The 18,876-nt window shown below is 43.9% G+C and overlaps 1 protein-coding gene across 2 annotated transcripts in view; it reads left to right on the top strand.

Annotated features, from left to right (window-relative positions):
• HLCS (holocarboxylase synthetase) overlaps window positions 1-18,876 on the top strand; it is a 173,428-nt gene that overhangs the window by 12,297 nt on the left and 142,255 nt on the right. For both annotated transcript variants that reach the window (XM_064475818.1, XM_064475813.1), the window contains exons 3-5: window positions 1,240-1,402; window positions 2,634-3,577; window positions 7,797-7,979. In XM_064475818.1, the coding sequence (XP_064331888.1) occupies window positions 1,240-1,402; window positions 2,634-3,577; window positions 7,797-7,979 (1,290 nt within the window). The remainder of the gene's footprint in view (window positions 1-1,239; window positions 1,403-2,633; window positions 3,578-7,796; window positions 7,980-18,876) is intronic.

The raw sequence follows: 18,876 nt of genomic DNA, 5'->3' as shown, positions 1-18,876 counted from the left end.
TGTAGGTTCAGGATTTACCCCAGGATTTAGCCTGGAATTTCTTCATTATCTAGTCAATTCTCCAGTGCTTTTAAGATGATGTTTTCTTTATTTATCCAGCATCTTTTCATTGTTTTCAGCAAGAGTTACTTCTGATAACCTAGCCTACCGATATAAAAAACAAAATTCACAAGTATATATCTCTGATCATGAAATCTGGGGCACTGTATCCCTGAGATTTTTGGGAAGTAGGGAAATTATTCAATATGGCATCTTAGAAAAGGAGCAGTATATTCAATATTGCTTTTAAAGCCAGATTCACAATATCTAATAATAGCAGCTTTCATTAATTGAGCACTTTTTCTGTCCCAGGCTTTCTAATGGTGGCTGTACATAAACTCTTCAATCTCATTAACATAACAGACCTGTGGGATGATGGGTACTGTCATTATTCCTGTTTTATGAATGAAGACACTGAGACTTGAGAGGGTCTGAGACTTGCCTAAGGACACACAGTGATGATTCGCTGAGTTTGACCCAGGCTTCGGACTCCAGATCCAGGCTCTGCACCCCAAGGGGCTCCCCTTCTCCTTGTCCCTGTCCCATTCTTTTAAGAACCCTGGAAGGCTGGAAGGACTGCCGTTTTGTCTGCTCTCATTTCCTCCTGTCCCCCTTGTGGTGGAAATGTGAACTGCGACAGGTGGGGGCTCTCTGGAGAGTCCCTGACAGTGGCTATCACATTAAAACTTCTGATTCCTGGGCTGCAACTCCAGACAGTCTGAAGCCCCAGACAGAGTGTAGTGCCCAGGACATGAAGTTTTCATGTGCTCCCAGGGAGTTCTGCTGCACTGGGCCTTGAACCCCACTTTGAGAAAAGCTGGGCTACATCATGAATCACTGGATACTGTGTGCTTGCTGTCTTCTCCTATTTCCTGCTACCGAGGGCAGGTTTATGCTTTTCCAGTATCTGGGGAACAGCCCTTTCCCCTCATAGTCCCTTGAAAAGCAGTTAAGACTTGAATTACTTTTAAATGAGGGAGTTACATTTAGTGCTTTGTAAACCTGCTTGTCAGGTAGAAATGAGAAGGTTTGAACCAGGAAAACTTTGATGTTAATAAACTGCAATTATCTAGTTATTCATTGTGTTTGACCATCATTTACTGGTGGGAGCAGAAGGGAAAAAGTAAGGTATCTGGTTATTTTAGAGAAGAATAATCTCACTCTGTCTTTCTTCCTCCTCCCTCACCCACCTTTTCTCAGATTGTAAAGTGGTCGGACTGTTGTTTGCCATTAGCTTGCAGACCTGGGGATCCTTATCAGTTAATCGCCAGAGCAAGTGTGGATGACTTCAGCAAGCTGGGGGTGGCGTTCCTGGAAGATAGACTCCAGATGGCTAATGGGCTGATACCCCAAAAGATCGTCTGTAAGTAACTTTAGGAAATGTTTTTATCGTAGCAGGATGCCATAGTTATGAGCTTAAGGACTGTGGAGCCCCCCTGTTTGGTATGACTTAAGGGTAGAGCTTATTTTGCAGCTTAATTCAGTCAAGAGTGTGGATGGACCCATAATAGTATAATATTCATGTATGTGTCAGGGTTTTTTTGAGTTGCGTATCCCTGCATATATCATTAGTGCTTTTAAAATTTTTAAACAAGGATTTCCCACAGTTGCATTGTCCATGAGATGGCATGCAAATTTAGAAACTGTATAATATTTATTTTACACATTTTAATATAGGGTAACTAATTTCTAACCTATAGTTCAGTTAAATGGAAAGCATAGCCAGTGTTACTATGGAGTCCTAAATCTAACAGTTTTCTACTTAAAATATACATACTACAATATTTTGGGACATGTCTTTTCTTGGGAAATACGCAGAATATTCTTCCTTATTTAGGCTTAAAAGTAGGCTTTCTATGTCCATGTAAGTGTTGTTTTTTGCACATATATATTTAAAATTTTATTTTATTGAAGAATAGTTGACTTACAAGAAAGTCTTCATTTGTATCTTGAGCCAGTGAGTGTTGCCAACTCTGGAAATTTGTGTAAATCACTTAATTTCCCTATTTGCCATCTGCATGTGCCTACTACTATGTCAGATGTGTGGCAGGTGCTCAGTAAATTGTTTTTGCATCAGTTATTGTAAACTTATATTCCAGTCCTGAGCTAAGACCCTGGGGAAACCTTTCTCCTTGGTTTATACTATGAAGTGTCCAGAGTGTGCCTTTTTCCTGGGGCATGCATGGATAGACTCTAGATATGTGCCTTTTTTGTTTCTTAGTTTTGTTATCATATAGGAGATTGACACCCAAGAAATTGGTTCTGTAAGTAAGTAGGCAAAATCACCTCCCTGAATCTCACTTCTTCACCAGTCAGTAAGTGGGTCTGAGGTTTCTGGCTCGTATGGGAAAGGTGTTGTGGAAACTCACAATTTCTCTTGGGGTCATCAGGGGCACCCTCCTAGCAGGTAGGAGGGGGTTATGTGGTTCTCAAGGAGGCCTCAGAGTTGAGGGTGGAGGCGGGGGTGGGGTGGGCGGTGAGCGGGCTGCCCTGGAACGTAAGTCATGGAGTGCAGAAAGTGCCCTGAAGTTTTGAACTGAGCTGTGCGACAAATCAAAAGATTTGATGGACTGTCTTTTCTGTTCATGCTTTAGCGGTGCACTTGCAGGAATCCGCTCTGAAGGAACTTAAGGATCAGGCCTCAGACACTCAAGCCCGGACCCTACAGCCCAACGGGGAGTCTCCGGTTGAGAGTAAGCCTGAGCCAGACGCTATGGAGCACATGGGCAGAAGTGACTCGCAGGTACTTGGATCTGCACCCACACAGGGGAAAGGCAGTGCCCCTGGAGGTGAGCCTGCTGGGGAGAGCGACAGAGAAGTGGGCTCTGTTGAGCACTGTCACCTCCATCTGTCCAGCTGCCATGAGTGTTTGGAGCTGGAGAACAGCACCATCGAATCCGTCAAGTTTGCCTCTGCAGAGAACATTCCAGATCTTCCCTACGATTATAGCAGTGGTTTGGAGGGGATTGCTGACCTCAGCCTTGAGAGAGAAGGGAGGAGAGTCAACATCACAGGAAAGGCACCCAACATCCTTCTCTATGTGGGCTCCGACTCCCAGGACGCCCAGGGCAGGCTCCAGCTGGTCCGGTCGGCCCTGGCTGACTGCGTGGACACCGACTGTTACACTCTCTACCACCTGTCCCCGGAAAGTGCGCTCAGGGACCCGTGGTCGGACAACTGTCTGTTGCTGGTCATTGCCACCAGGGAGCCAGTCCCCGAGGACCTGTCCCGGAAGTTCATGGCCTATCTTTCTCAGGGAGGGAAGGTGCTGGGTCTGTCTTCATCCTTCACATTTGCCGGCTTCCGAGTGATGAGCAAGGCCCCGCTGCAGGACACAGTGCAGAGCGTGGTGTTCTGCAAGGCCGACCAGAGCCGGGTGAAGCTCAGCGTCCTGAGCAGCGGTGGTGTTTACGAGGGGGGCCCTGACCAGCTGCTCAGCCTGGGCAAGCTCCAGGGCCACCTGGACAGCGAGGATGAGGACAGGCTGATTGTGCAAGTGCCTTTTGGAACACGTGGAGGAGAAGCTGTGCTTTGCCAGGTACGGAGGCTGGTATCCACAGAATGGTCTTTGGGCCTCTTTGACCGGATACCCTCTTTAAGGCTGTACGTGGGAACTTTGGAGAGTGTGTGTGGTGTGGATGCTTCTGGCCTTTGGCCGGGAATGTTTGTTGTTGGTGAGTGGAAGGTTGAGGTTGAGATCAGGGCTTTGCTGTCGCATGAATGTCCTGTTTCACCAAAATACCTGAGAGGGAGGAACGAAGCAGAACAGCTGATTAAAAATTGCTGGTTAACCAAGAATTAGTCAAAACTTCTTTCTTGTTTCACTCTACATACTGGTAATAATCTTTCTAAAATCCATTAGTCCGCCCTCTTTCCTCCGAGCCCACTCTAGTTAATATAATTGAACTGTTATTTAATGTAGGGAATTGAGTGCCTTGGGGTGGTGTTTGCAAACATTAGTAACCGTCACGTTTAAATATTGTAGTTGATGTCGGGGATTTGCGTGGACGCTCAGCCACTGCTGGGATAATGAGAATTGAAAACATCTTCAAGTCCTCAATTCCTTTATGATTTGTCACTCTTTAAAATCTAAGTGCTGAGAAAAATATCTCAAGTAAGAGGATACTGAAGCGATTTAGATCTATGGCAAATTAATACACAGGTAAAAACAAAACGGGAAAGGAAATAAAGGAAAAAGCTACTTTCCTTCCCATCTGAAGGGGCTCCTTCGGGTCATGTGCTGGGTTTTTTTTTTCCACCTTCTTTTTCCTTTTAGCTTTTTGTTTGTTTCAGCAAATAGTAGCAAGACAGACCACTTCAGAACTTCCGATCATTTGCTGCAAATCTTTTAATGCCTTTGGGCAAAAGTGTTTGGCTTTAGACGAATGCTCACCCTTAAGGATTTGATGGTCTCATGAGAAACCAAGTAGATACAGGTATTTTGCCCAAAGTGGTTCCCAGGCTGAGTGTAACATTTTGTTTTGTTACCGGGATCTTTTTGAGTTTGAGAATTGTTTCCTTTCCTTTCCTTTTCTTTCTTTATTTTTTGGTGTGATTTATTTTCATTTCATGAGCCTCTCTCTAGCCATCCTAGAAATTGTCTCTTGGATTTTCTGACCAAACATTCTTCGAGGAGGCATAGCTTTGTTTCTTTGCTGTTCTGAAGCCTGCTCGTATGTTCTTAAATAATACTCAGACACAGGTGCATATAATTAAGAAATCTGGACATCAGGACAGATGAACAAGCAGGCTTCATGTGGACTGCAAACCACATGACAGTTTTTGGAAGCCTAATAAATGTTCCTCTTATCTTTTTCTTGGCAAATATGGTAACTATAGTAACTGTGCATTCTCAGAAAATCCACTTAAAAACCTGACTTCCTAGAGCCATATTTCAGCTTTGGATAGTGAATTTTGCCACCCCTGTGCACAGACTTGTACTAGAAAATTGATTCGGCACCGTTGGCGATCCATTTCTCTGAGTTACATAGCAAATCTGCTTGTTGCACCATTTAAATTGACCCCATCACTGTCATAAAATTTGATACTGCGTGCGTTGCCCTAGGAAAAAAGGCAATCTGATGCAGCTTCAAAAATTCAGATTCAGAGGATTAGAATGTCATTTCTGACTTTAAATGACTTCCAGTCTCTGTGTGACAGGGTCACTCTTTTTTTGACTTGGGCCTGTGTCACTACCATACCTCGCCGCCGAGATCAACAGATAAACGTTAGCACAGGCTGGTTAGTTTCCTCCTTCCCTGTTCAATTTCATAGTCTTCATCTTTGTCATGAATGGCGTAATGATGTAACCCAGTAAGAGGAGGCCAAGTACTTCAAGGGCAAGCCACAGCTGCACGTGAGTGGTGGTCTCGCGGCCGAGGAGCTGACGTGGGGCCCTTTGCTGTGCAGCTTCACCCAGGAAAAGGGAGTCTTGGTGCACTTGCTCTACCGGTCAGGTCTGCAGGGGAGATTTAAGGTGGTGGGTTCATGCTGACATTTGATGATCAAATGGACCAGGAGTTTGGCATGGGGTTGTCCAAATAGAGCCTCTGAAACTGATTTGAAATATTTTGTTTCCTTATTTAGCTTAGCACATGGCAGAAGAGGTTCTGCTTTTGTAGCCCGTTTTCTCAACCAGGCACCACTGACATTTTGGGCTGGATCCTTCTTTGTTGTGGGGTCGTCCCGCACCTTATGGGGTGTTGACAGCACTACCTGCCAGATGCCAGCAGTGCCCTCCTCTCCCTGTTTGTGACTGGGGACACTTTTAGTTCTGGCTTTTGGTCTGGTCTAAAAGCCAAGTTACAGAAATGGGCCCGTCACTACGGTAACAGCATTACAGCCCGAGGATGAGACATGGGTCGGGTACCACAGAGGCCCAGGGGGCGGGTCCAGCACGCGCACGCTCCGTTCTGCCCTGCCTGCCTGAGCTGCAAAGGCAGATGTGGCCTCCCTTCTCACTTCCGTTGTACAGGCACCTGATCTTGAGACTGGCGATAGCACGCGCACGCAGTGTCAGCGCTGTCCTTTCCCTCACCTCCTGGAACCCCAGAGGCCTGCTCTTAGGGCGAGTCCTCCTTTTCTCCCCTGCATCTCTCAAATGCGACAGTGACTTCAGTCCCCCTCTGTGTACTCGCTCAGCCCAGGAAGTTCATGTGCCATGCACCACGCTCGCCCCTGCTCCTTGGGCCCAGGTGGGGACAGAAGTTCACTCATTTGATTTCTACTACCTGTAGGAGGTAACCTCCAGGACAGTCCCATGCTCACGTGAATTTAACGTGACCCACCCTGTGCTGATGGACAGTACCAGCACTGGCTTTGTCCACTGGAGGGAGAGGCACACATTTTGGGTAAGAATGTGTAGGAGAAGGGGACTCAGTAGGATTTAGATACCTTAAAGGATCTCACTTTTCTGCCTCCTTCCTTTTCTAGGGCTGTTTAGAGGACAGATTTCCCTGCTGCTTCTGGCTGACAGTCGTAGGGGAAGCAGGCAGCCCTCCACTGAGCTGCTGGAGCATGGGCTCTCTGTTGGCTAGTCCTCCACAAACCTTTTCAGATTGGCTTCAACTTTCAACAATGGGATTGCTTTGGACTCTATCTGGGTAGTATTTTTGGTTTGGACAAGGCTTGAGTGGGATTTGAGAGATTTTAAGTTGCCCAAAGGCTGGCACTATGCTTTCTACTTTATAATGCTCTTGGGGCATCAGGCCTGGGGCTCTGCATGCAGTAGAAACCCACAGCTAACCCCCTGCAGAAACAAAGGAAAATAAAATTAATGTGCTCAGTCTCTTCTAGTTACTCAGTATTCCGGCATCCTCCAGGCTCTCATGCCCGGTTCAAATCTGATCTCAAGAGAGCTGAAGTTCTAGTACATTCCTTCACACCAAGACACAGACTATTGATAGGAAGGTTCTCGTGCAGGGGAGCTAGAAGTTCCAGTATGTTCTTTCACACCAAGACACAGACTGCTGATAGGGGGTGCTACTTTAGTTTTAACTGCAACAAAGCCTGAACTAAATATAAATACATGAAGTTCCAAGTCTTATCAGGTGAAGGAGGGGGAGGGGGTAAGACTTTTTGGAGCCCCCACACCCCCCTCATCTATTTGAATTCCTGCAAACACTGTTAAAGCGATGTCTAAGGCCACTGCTGTCCCCATATTGTTTCCCAGTCGTTAGGCTGTTGGTAGACTAAGAGCTTCAAGCATGACCCACTGTGCCTCCCTGAGCTCAGTAGCAGGTGGAGTTGGGTCCTCAGCACAATCATATTCTTAACTGTTTGCTCGTGTAACCAAGTTTAGTGACTTGCCCAAGGTCCCGTGACTAGTTAGTGATAAAATTTGGGACCTGGAAAGTTGATTACTATCCAGGGTCATTTCCACCGTACCCTTTCAGCCTCACAGCCACGTTTTTAACGGGCTTCCTTGAATCTTTTTATTGGTTGTTGCTACTTTCCAAATATTTAAGGTCAAAGTTTACATACTATTGGTAATGAGGACAACTCATGTTCAAGTTTTTAGAAAAACGGATAGACACTGTTTTTCTTTCTTTCTTTTTATTGAAGTAGAGTTGGTTTACAGTGTTGTGTTAATTTCTAGTATACAGCATAGTGATGCAGTCATACATATATATATTCTTTTTCATATTCTTTTTCATTATAGGCTATTACAAGGTACTGAATATAGTTCCCGGTGGACACTGTTTTTCATAATGTCTCTGACTGCCTCCGATTTATGAAGTGGTGTCTTTTCCCCTCAGGTGCACTTGGAGCTACCCCCCAGCTCTCCAATAGTGCAAACTCAAGAGGATTTTGATCTGCTCAAATCGAACAATAGCAGAAGATACGAGGTCCTTAAGGAGATCCTGATGACGCTGGGCCTAAGCTGTGACTTAACACAAGTTCCTGCCTTAACACCTATTTACTTACTGTCAGTGGCTGAGGTGAGTGTGCTGGCGAGGGAGGGGGCACCTCAGATGCCCTCCTTCAATACGGGGACCCTTTCCCCGATCGCTCTGTTGCAGTGGGTTTTGGTTTTGATTTCCATTTTGATTTTCTATTTCTGTTTTGACCTTAGGTTTGGAAACCATCTTAAAGTTGTCCAAGTATAACTAATTTTTTTGGTGTTTTACGTAAGGGAGGGAGAGAAGACTCTTGGAGTTTAGAGGGTGTTAAGTCTTAGAGTTATAGCCCTTTTCCATTTGAGGGGGAAAAGGATACTGTTTTATGTGACAGGAGTGTATTTGGAAACCACAGTTTATTCAGTTGGAATTAAAAACCTTTGTTTTGATTTGGGCCTTTCTCAGCGAATCTTTGGATGGGAAAATCACAGCTTTTTTTCATTTGTGCTAATGCCTGCCATCTTGTGGCAAAAAGGGCTCTTTTTTCCCCCTCCAGTTTCTATCTTTTAGTTTTGTCTGAAAGGAAGATGCCACGCAGTTGGGAGCGTGGTCAGGGACTCCCCTGACCGCCTTCTGCCTTTGGTGTCTTTGATTCTTACCTGGCTGGGCCGGTTGTCAGTTTCTCCAGGTGTGTCTTCTCGATAATCTCTTTGCTTTGCCAAGCTGTCAACTTCTTATTAATTGTGGCAAGTTACTGTGTGGGTCTCTCTCTGTTGTCTCCCCTAAATAGAGAAATTTGTGAGTTTAGTGACATAAGTGTATAGTTTCAGCAAATACCTGACAGTCCAGGTGACTCTAAACACCAAACTTACCGCTTTCCCTTGAAAGGAACAAAGTACACCTCTTATCCCAACATATTTTTTTTTAAAGAGAAGGGATTCCCTTTTGGGTCATCCTCTGTCCCTTGGCAGCTGACTTTTCAGAGGAGAGTAGAGCTGTGAGCTGTCTGAGCAGGATGGGCTCCCTTGGTGAACAGATATAAAATCTGAGGGCATTTAGGATTAGGATACCTCCTTATAGGGTCACTTGAGGACTAGATGAAATCATATATGTGGAATTTCTGTGCAAATTGTGTTATTTAAACCTTAGTGCAGTTATCATTACTATTATGTTATTATTATTGTTGTTGAGAGGTTGAGGACGTTTAAAGTGTATAATGTGTCTAATAGGTGCCTGGTGCCTAGTTTAAAAAGATTAAGTAATGTTTTTATTTTTATTTTTTATATTTTTAGAGGAGCGGTAATTAGATATTTATTTGTTTATTTATCTTTAATGGAGGTGCTGGGGATTGAACCCAGGACCTTGTGCAAGCTAGGCATGTGCTCTACCACTGAACTATAACCTCCCCCTAAGTAATGTTTTTAATTAAAAAAATTAAAACTGTAGTAATGGATGATTTTTTTCCACTTAAGAAACATTCATTGCATTTTCATTACATTTTTTTAACCAGTTTGCCCTCTTCTTAATGGGTGCTCTTGGGAATTAATGGTATGACTTTTGTTTGCACCCTGATCTCAGGACTCAAAGCTCCACATCATTTATCTCTGTTTTATGTGTTAAGTTAATAGAAGGAGAAGCATCACCTCCATCTTATGTCTTATATAAAAAAGTGTCAAAATAAATCTGGTCCTCAGAGCTTCAATGCTCATAGACCTCCCCCCTTGGAGAAATGGGGGCGGAGCCTTAAGAGTGAGGGTTTCTGGTCCCAGGAGATGTGGTTGTCACTCTCCCAGACCTTCTCTCTCCTTCCTTTCCTGAGTGTGGAGGGCTGAGGCTGGACGGGTGAGGGCATGCCTGCCTGCTCCATGGTCAGGGAGCAAGTCAGACCCAGGCTTGCCCCTGGCAGTGCTCCTTGACCTTTCCTGGGAGTTCTTGTCTATGCTGGTTTTGAGACTAGTGCCTCTTGACTCCTGGACGCAGCAATGGAAAGGACAGAGTGATGTGCTCTCGTGTTATTCTCCTGTGAGCAGAAGTTTGGAACGCTCAGCTTTTCTTGTGTCTTCTGGTTGATGGGCGTGACCTGAGATAGTACCGAGGGCTTTGTATTGTATGTCTGTCTTTGTTATAATACACGGTAGATGCTTCATATTTTTGTCCTTCTGGTTCTTTAAACTGCCTGGGGGTGGGAGGGGATACGTTTTCATCTATTGATTAGTAACCCCCATTCACAAATCATGGGAGTGCAAAGCTTGAACAACATTAAAGTAAATATGTGTTTTTTCCTGCCCAAGGATCTGTTTTTTTTTTTTCTTTAGATTAAAAAAAATTTGTTTTGGGGGAGTAGGTAATTAGGTTTATCTATTTATTGATTACTTTTGGTGGCAATACTGGGGACTGAACCCAGGTGTATACACTCTACCACTGAGCTATACCCTCCTTTCCCCCAAATAGCTGTTCTAAATACACATACACAAGCACGCTACATGGACCTCAAGCCGACCAAGCTCTTTATTCCATAATAGCTTTGGGAAAGAGTAATTTTCAGAAATGTTCACTTCTCGCTTCAGGTCTTCCACTTGGTCTGGTTGATCTTGCCCTACTTTTCCCTCCCAACTGCTTCTCTCTGAAGTCTGTTTTACTTTGGGAACCCAAGGAACTGAGAGTGAGTGTATATATATATCCTCATTTTTCAGTGTTTATTAGCTCCTCTCGGGAAGACCTTGAATCTGCTGTAGGAGGAAACGTAGGAATTCAGGGTTTTAGAGTGTGTTTTCCTGGAATACAAGATCTATGAAGGGTTCCTGTGCAGATGAATGCGAAGGTGGCTGCTCCCTGACTTTCTGGAGGCAGCCGAGAGATTCCTCGGGCGCCTCTTCTGATGCTGAGGTGCAGACATTTCGGGACACCTACCCAGTCATAGTGCTGGTGGCTCAGTGTTAAAGATATGGATGGCAGATTGGGGGTAGAACTGGATGGTACTTTGGTTTTCCTTCCTGAGCCTTCTTCGTAGACGTCGTCGCTCCCCATGGAGTTAAGTGACATGGAAAGGATCCCGGCCTCCCATCACCTGTTATACTCGGCCCATCCTTAGATTTCTCACCTGCTTTATGGATAAGATGCCGGTGTGCTTCGTGCTGCCTGTGAAATGCTCTGTGCTGGTGGGACTGCGAGACCTCTCACCACACGGTGTCGCTGCTGAGCCAGGCTGCCTGGGAAGCAGGCACCTGAGAACTATCAAGTAGTTCTTCAGAGATTTAATTTTTTTTCTCCCCATATGCGTTTTGCATAGTATAATTGAGTAGTTTTCCACTATACTGGTGGCACTTTTCTTTTGGGCCTGAAGAAATTATTTCAGAGTCACAGTTAATAATATTCATCTTTCATTAAGCATTTTACTGTGTACTAGGTACTATTATAGGATGGACTATGAGAGAACAAAATAAACAGACTAGTTATCTAAATAGCTTTACTGCATACCAGCTGTGTTTATACAGTTTGGTGCCTCGACACTCGCTCTTTATAGCAAACAGCACGGAAGATTTATGAGGCACCCATGTACTTCCGTGTTACTGTGACATAAATGGAAAAAAATAGCCCATGATCCAAGTAGAAAAAAACACTCAACCCAAAGTACAGTCAGCCCTAGGCATGTGTGGGAGGTGTGTTCTGAGACCTGCAGCGACACCCAGGCACCACGGTGGCATGTGATTTCTGCTATAAAATGCAGTCATGAGTGTCACCATGCATGTCACCACAGGAAGCGAGGCTCTGCCGAGGTGCACACTCTGGGTCTAACTGAGCTTTTCCCATTTAATCGAATCTCCCAGGGGCAGGATTGAAATTCAGGCCTCTGCAAAATTACAATACGTTGTAAACTATAAAACACATGAGCACATGGACACCACGTGCTTATGTCTGTAGAAAAAAAGACTGGAAGAAAGTACAGTATATATGGAGGGTATATTTCTGGGTGGTGAGGTTAACAGTGATTTTACTAAACTTTAAAAAATTTCTTTCTCTTTTCCAAATTTTCTATTCTGAACAGGTATTATTTTTATAATGAGCAAAATCATTTATTAAAAATAAAAATAACAGTAAGACCTTGTTGTTTATCTACTTTGTAGACAGTAGTTTGTATCTGCTAATCACCTATCCTTCAATTAAAAAAATTTAAAAATTGAAAGTTTATCATTGGACTTTGAAGGCATCCCATAAATGGTTTAAACTTGAATGATAAAAGGCAAGGACTCTGGTGTAAGTATTGATATTTTATTTAATGTTTGACATCTATTAATTATTTTCAAAGGGTTAGCTTTGTTAGTAAATGACTTTACTCTGGTGGATGGCTAGTTACAGCTACAACTATTAGATTCAGTTGTTAGGTTTAAGCCCTCAGCTGTCTATTTGCTCCTGTGGCTGGAAGGTACTACTGGTGGTTTCTCCTAATTCGAGTGTCCCCACCCCTGCTTGGATGTAGCGGTTTCTTGACTGTTGAACTAGTTTGAACCATTTCTCGGAGGAGACCACATACGTGCTGACACCTCCGTGTTGAGCCCTTTCAAATAGATAACTTCCATTCTGGAGTGCGGCTAGTCTCTAGCTGAGACTTAAGAGCGATGGGGTTGGTGGAGCGAGATGGCTGGGCAGCCACCTCACCCTCCGCCATCAATGGTGACAGGAAGTTAGCAAGGATACACCTTTCCTGTGGGGGACACCGGGGTGTTTGTGAGCGACACTGATTTTATAGAAAAGTCACAGTTCTTTCCCTGGCAGCACCTAAAGTCCAGTCGGTCCAGAAACTCGCTCTCTTGTTTCCATTTCTCCAGGCCCTATTTCTATTTTTATCTCTCCCAGGGACATGGTAGAAAGAAGGAGGGTGTGCGGTGGAGTCCTCTGGGTTTCTGCTGAGAGGGGGCAGCTGGTTGATTTGGACAGGCCAGAACAGGTGGGGACAGATGCCTGCTGCCCCTGGAGGAGAGGGGGGAGGGGGGAGGGGGGAGGGGAGGGACGGGACCGTGCACAGCCCTCCGCAGAGGTCAGCAGCCTGGGAGGACTCAGCCTGCCCCCTTATCCTGGGACATCACCGCTTGGGTCTGGGGTCTGAAACTACAAAGCTGAGGTTCTCTGGGCGTCCCTCACAGCCAGTAGCTAGTGGTGTGGAGGTGATCCAAGCTGCAGAAGCTGGCAGGATATTGGCAGGAGTCCTGCCAGAGGGTATATGGTTCCTTTGCCTTGGGGTCAAGATGTCACCATAACAAGAAGTGACAACTCGATTTTGTTGTTAAAGCAACTGGGCAAAAATCATCATGTGCGTGTGTGTAATTTTGGTGGTGTGGGAGTTGTGGGATGGATCACATGTGCTTAGAAACAAGAACAAGTATCACATTTCACTTGGATTCAACCCCAAATTATCTGTTGTGAAACGTTTTTCCCCATCCCAAAACAGGTATTGCTGATAAGGATAGTTTTGATATTTGTAAACATATCAGAAAACTCCTGGATTGGTCCTTCCACCTAAACGATGACTGGTTTTATGTCGGTTGCTTTATGAAGAAACTTAGACTAAATCATACCACATAGCACTCACTCTTCCTCTGACCGACCACTTCGTTTAGCAAACATCCAAGTGCCTCCTAAGTGTGAGACCTTGCTGTGGAAGTTTCTGGAAAACAAGAGACAATTTCTTATCTTGCTGGCACACGTTATAGTTCTACCAAGGGCCTTCCCAGGCGTCAGAGTCTCATCTGAGTCTCACGGGGGCCCTGCCATTGGGGAGAGGGCAGGGAGGGGTCCTTGCAAACTGGGATGTGGAGCAGCGAAGAAAAACTGAGTTTTTCTGAGTTACTTGGAATTCTCCAATTAAGAGAAAGAGTCTTTGCGTTCCATTTCCTGAGCATAGCACTGGGCACGGAATCTTCCCTCCCACCACCTTTAATCCTAGTTCTCAATCTTGAAGGTACAGCGAGAGGGACACCTGAAATGCAGCTTTAAAAATAACTTTCAGAGATCCAAATGAGAGAGAAACTCCGAGTTCCAGGTGCGCCCTGAATAGCTCTTGACATGTGGCTGACGGGGTGTTGTGGCGGCCGTTTTACAATACGGCGCAGCTAAGGAGCAGCTGGCAGATTAAAGCAAACAGTTAAAAGCTTTTATAGCTACGAATGTTTTTAAGGGGCTTTCATATACTTCTTTCTCTCCTTTCTTCCTTTGCCCTTTACCTAAACTGGAAACTTTTTGTTCATTTTAACTGACTTCCTGTTATCAAACATAATACGTATGGCAAAGGGGACACGATGAGTTTGACGTTGAAATGCCAAAGGAATAATGCTTGGGATGTTTCCCTTAGCTGCCTTTATTTTATTCTTTTTTTTTTTTTGGTGGGGAGGGAGGCTTTTCAGCTACTGTATGTGCTGTATTTTTATTTGAATCTTGTTTCCACAAGAAAGTTTCAAAGTGACTCTGGGGTGAATACTTCTGGGCTCCAATCAAGGTAGATGCTGGTCACTCATCGTGGGAGAGGCAGACAAACACAGCTTTAACTTCGGTGGTGCTCCACTTTAACTGGTGGGGCTCCGGCTGGGGTGTTCTCTGTGTTACAGTCTTGCTGGCTGACCTGGGGGAGGGAAAAGTGGGTTAGAGGGAGCATCTTCTTCGCAATTTCCTTCTGGGGAGAGCACCCTATCGAGGAAGGGTGGTTTTATCTCTGCGGACTATTTATATCCACTGTGGATGCAGTCACAGATTTGTGGAAGGGAAACAGGTTCTTTTGGAATAAAAAAGTCCTCCAAGACCAAATGCTTTCTGTCTTCTGCACCAGCTCTCTAATAGCTGCCATGTGTGAGCGGGTATGGATTGTGGCGTTACCTCCTGGGGAAGTCGATTGAAGCTGTCTCTCGGAAGTCTTGCAATGTCCTTAAGAACAGATTTTTTGTCTCCCAAGTCTAAAAAAATGCATCCTCGGGAATAAGCCCACACTGGTACCAGGTTAGAGGGCATGATCAAAGGGCCCCTGTGATCAGGTGCAGAGCCAAGGCCGGGATCGAGGTGGACACAGCGGCAGGCTGGCCTGTGGTCACAGTGGGACCCTCAGAGCCCAGCTCTCCCGACTGCAGAACCTCCAGTCAGTTCAGGAATGTTGGGGCCTGAGACCCAAATCCCGTTTGATAAATGTTACAGTCTAGTTTTCAGGGACATGAATTACAGTTGGGGAGCACATTTTGTTTCCATTCGCAACAATAATTTGAGAATGTTGCTCCGAGAATTGTGCTGTCTTGAGAAAATGTTTGAGTGTTTCAGGGTTTCCAAATTGACAGGCAATTTGTGGACCTGAGTGGTGTTTAATCCTCCGTTTCCCCTGCCTGAGCAGGAAGGGTAGTGAAATCGGGGTACCGGGTGGTGGTGTTCCCGGGCTGGATCTCAGCAGGAAGGCTGGGTCAGGACAGGGCAAAGCTTTCTTTGGCTTCCTCATGAAAGCAGGCCAACTTGGCGGCAGGAAAACTTGGCCACTCGGCCAAGGTTAGTCTGCTGTCCACCAGTCTCTTTCTCTTGAAGATAAGAGGAGAATGCTGATCGCTTTCTTGGTTGTGTCGTTGGCATCATGGCTGCCAGAGTAGGTGCATTTTTCCAGGCACGTGTGTGCCACCCAGAGCCTTCCAGGTCCTTTGTGTTTCTGAGAAATTCAGTTCTGCCTGATCCCTCTGCTTGTGTTGTGAGTATTTTTCTTTCCTAAAATATTTTCAGGCTTTGGTTTACTAATGTAATCAGCAGAAGAAATATTGGCATGTAGACTGTAATTTTGTTCTTATTGTTGGAGATACTGTCCCTCGTATAACATTCTAGAGATCAAACCCCATTTGATCAACTGAGGAACATGGCTTTAAATGGAAACAATTTAGAGTCTTTAAAATACTTGCTTTCATTGACATTTTTTAGTGATGTTCGAATCTTGACAATTTAAAGATATGAACTGCTTTAATAAAAACTTTAAAAGAAAATGCTATAAGATTACTGAATTAGGATCTTTCTTGGTGGGGAAGTCTTTTTCCCATTTACCCCCTAGGATAAGAGAAGACTTAGATTATAATATATGGAGATTTCTGCTAAAAGGGAAATGTACTTTCTCATCAACACGTGGAGATTTACAATATTTTGTTGTATGGGTGTAAGTTCTCTGGCGTGTCTCTTGTTTGTCTGTCCGAGTGTGGTGAGATAGGGGTTATGGGCAAAGACAGGGATTGTATTGGCAGTCGGCTCCTGCACCTCCAAGATTTAAATTCAGATTCCAGATTCCAGATAGAATCTCTTTCGAAGGTGGATTGCCTGATTCTGAACAGAAATGTGGCGGGACCATTAGTTACTGTCACTCACCATGAGTCTTTTCTGAGGCCTGAACTGTAAAAAACTTTTAGTTTAACCCTACTTACCTTCTGCAGGCAAACTAAAAGCTTGAAAAATTAAAATTAAAAGTGAATTTTCACAAGATTGTAAACTAACTATACCTCAATTAAAAAAAAGTGAATTTTCCTCTAAGACAACTTGTAAAGGGCTGTGTCTGCTTTTCTAAGGCACAGGCAAGTATTTGACAAATTGTTCTCTTGTCTTTGAGGAAAAATGAATCCTACATACGGCCGTTATTAGAGAGTAATTGAATGATGTCACCAGTAATCCCCCTTCCTGTTTTTAATGTCAGTAAATAAGGAAATACATTTTTTAAAAGAAAACATCAAATTGTGGTTTCATAGGTTAAAGAATGATGCTTCATTTTTTGGGAGGTGAGGGTGGGGAGAGAGGGACTATCCAGACTTGTCTCTGCCCAGAATCGCCTGGATTATTACTCTAGACTGTTGCTTTCTTTAGGCAACCTTGAGATACATGATGATTTAAGTTTTTCTGTGGCTTTTCAGTCCTTTAAAGGTCAAAGGTCTGTACTTTAGAAGATTCTCCTCTTTGCGTGTATTTTCCTGGTGATGGGATTAGGTCTGGCATGTCTCAGATTAGCCAAGTTTGTCACAGAACATGACCTCTTAAGGACACTGAATTCTCATTACCAAACCCTCTGTTCTGTCTGGGGAAGGTAGATGAAATGACCTTTTAAACCCTTTCCAGGACTCCTGCAGTATTTACGCTAGTCCCAGCAAAGCAATTAGATGTGAAAAAAATAATTTTTTTTAACTTATAAAGCAGTTCCTTTGAATGCATTCTTTTGTGAGAATTTGTATTACCATTTTCATCTCAATACTGGAGCAGTTTGAAATCATTGATAGATACTTTTTCTTAGTATAATTTAAGCATAATGAAAACATGTTCTGCTTTCTGCTTTATTTTATTTATTTCAGGCTCTTTCTCAAGTTAATCTTCCTGTCAGTTTAAGAAGTAACAATGCAAGAGATGGGAGCCTCAAATTTACAAACAAGTTGTGTTTTCAAAGTTCGTGTGCTAAATTGGCTGTTTTCCAGGCAGGGTCCCTGTCATTTAGGTCAGTTGGATTTTCTTACCAGCTCATATATATTCTCATGCTCCCTGATGCACTTAAACCGTGGGAATGCCATCTTGTGGTACTGTTTCTGTCTAGAGTCTGGCTTGGTGGATCATGAACGCATTGGGAACTCATTGGGAACGCGGAGCATCTCTTTCTATTTCTCTAGTGTTTGACTCAGAATTTAACTGCTTTATTTCAGACATTTCTCGAAAACAGCCATGTTGGACACCTAGTGATACCATGGTGTATGTATATCCTTAGGGAGAATTAATGAATTTGCATTAGTAGGTTTTTTAATATTTAAGAAGACTTTTATATTTAAGGAAACATTTTTTTCTTCTTTTGCAGCAACTGCTGAATTGTGCACACAAGTAAAAGAAAATGTTTCGTGGAAAATGTCAAATATACAAAAGTAAACAAAATCACATAATGAACCCCATATGTGCTCGGCACTGTGCTCCCCAGCTTTCCATTCTGGCCAATCTCACTTTACCTATTCCTACCCACTCCTCCTCCTGTATTATTCTGAAGCAAATCCCAGATCAGATCCCTTATCTGTAAATATTTTACTATGTATCTCTAAAAGATTAGAACTCTGTTTAAAAACATAAGCAGTGGTATTTCATTGTCACACCTAAAATAAAACAGTTCCTTCCTGGAATCTCTTACCCAGGCAGTGGTTCAGTTTGTAATCAGACTTATTTAAAGATGGGTTATATTGTCCATGCATTGTGTAGAAGTCTGTCGGTCCCTTTACAAAACAAATACAAGAAAGAAGCAACTAGATATAAATCACAGTTAGTCTTGGAAGGAAGGGATCTGTAAAATTGATTTCTGTATCTGCTTTGAATGCCACATTTTAACTCCTGTTCTGAAAATAGCAGCAAATAACCATTTGTAATAACGTGCAAAACAGCCATACACACTGAGATTTTGGAGTTTTGTTCCATCTCTTGCCCTTTCGGAATAAAGCATGAGTTTCTCGCCGTCTCTCTTCTGGGAAGTCCTGGGTTTCTGTAGCAGGGACGGTATTGATTTTTGCTCGTATGCTTTTGGTTCGGGTTGATATTTAGCCTTTGACCCAGGCACTTTCTTACAATAAACAGTTTGTTGATGAGAGCAGCTGCCCAGCAGATTGTTTCCAGATTGTTCTCTCATAGCTGAGGACGGAGTGCACCTTACGGAGAAGTCGGCTTGAAGCTTGTGGCTCCTACTTCCTACAGCCGTCTGCCTTTGAAGCCAACTGTCAGCCTCTGAACGTTCTTCTATATATATCCAGTGAAATGGTGTGAATCTGTGGCACTGGAAAGCAGACTTCACTTACCATCTTGACTCTTTTATCTTATTCTCTGAATGAGCGATAACAGCATTTTCTAGAAGTTTCTGCCATAGGAGCAACGCCTGGTATTACAGCGGGAATTCCCAGCGTTGGGTACGTGGAAATTAGTGTACCAGAGGGTGTTGTGTAGGGAAGAAGAACATGCTTTCTTTTGTGTAGGAATCCATGCTCCTTGAATATTT

The sequence above is a fragment of the Camelus dromedarius genome, chromosome 2 (assembly GCF_036321535.1).
Source record: "Camelus dromedarius isolate mCamDro1 chromosome 2, mCamDro1.pat, whole genome shotgun sequence".
Taxonomy (NCBI): domain Eukaryota; kingdom Metazoa; phylum Chordata; class Mammalia; order Artiodactyla; family Camelidae; genus Camelus; species Camelus dromedarius.
Note: the sequence above shows the minus strand (reverse complement) of the source record. Positions and strands in the feature narration are given on the sequence as shown.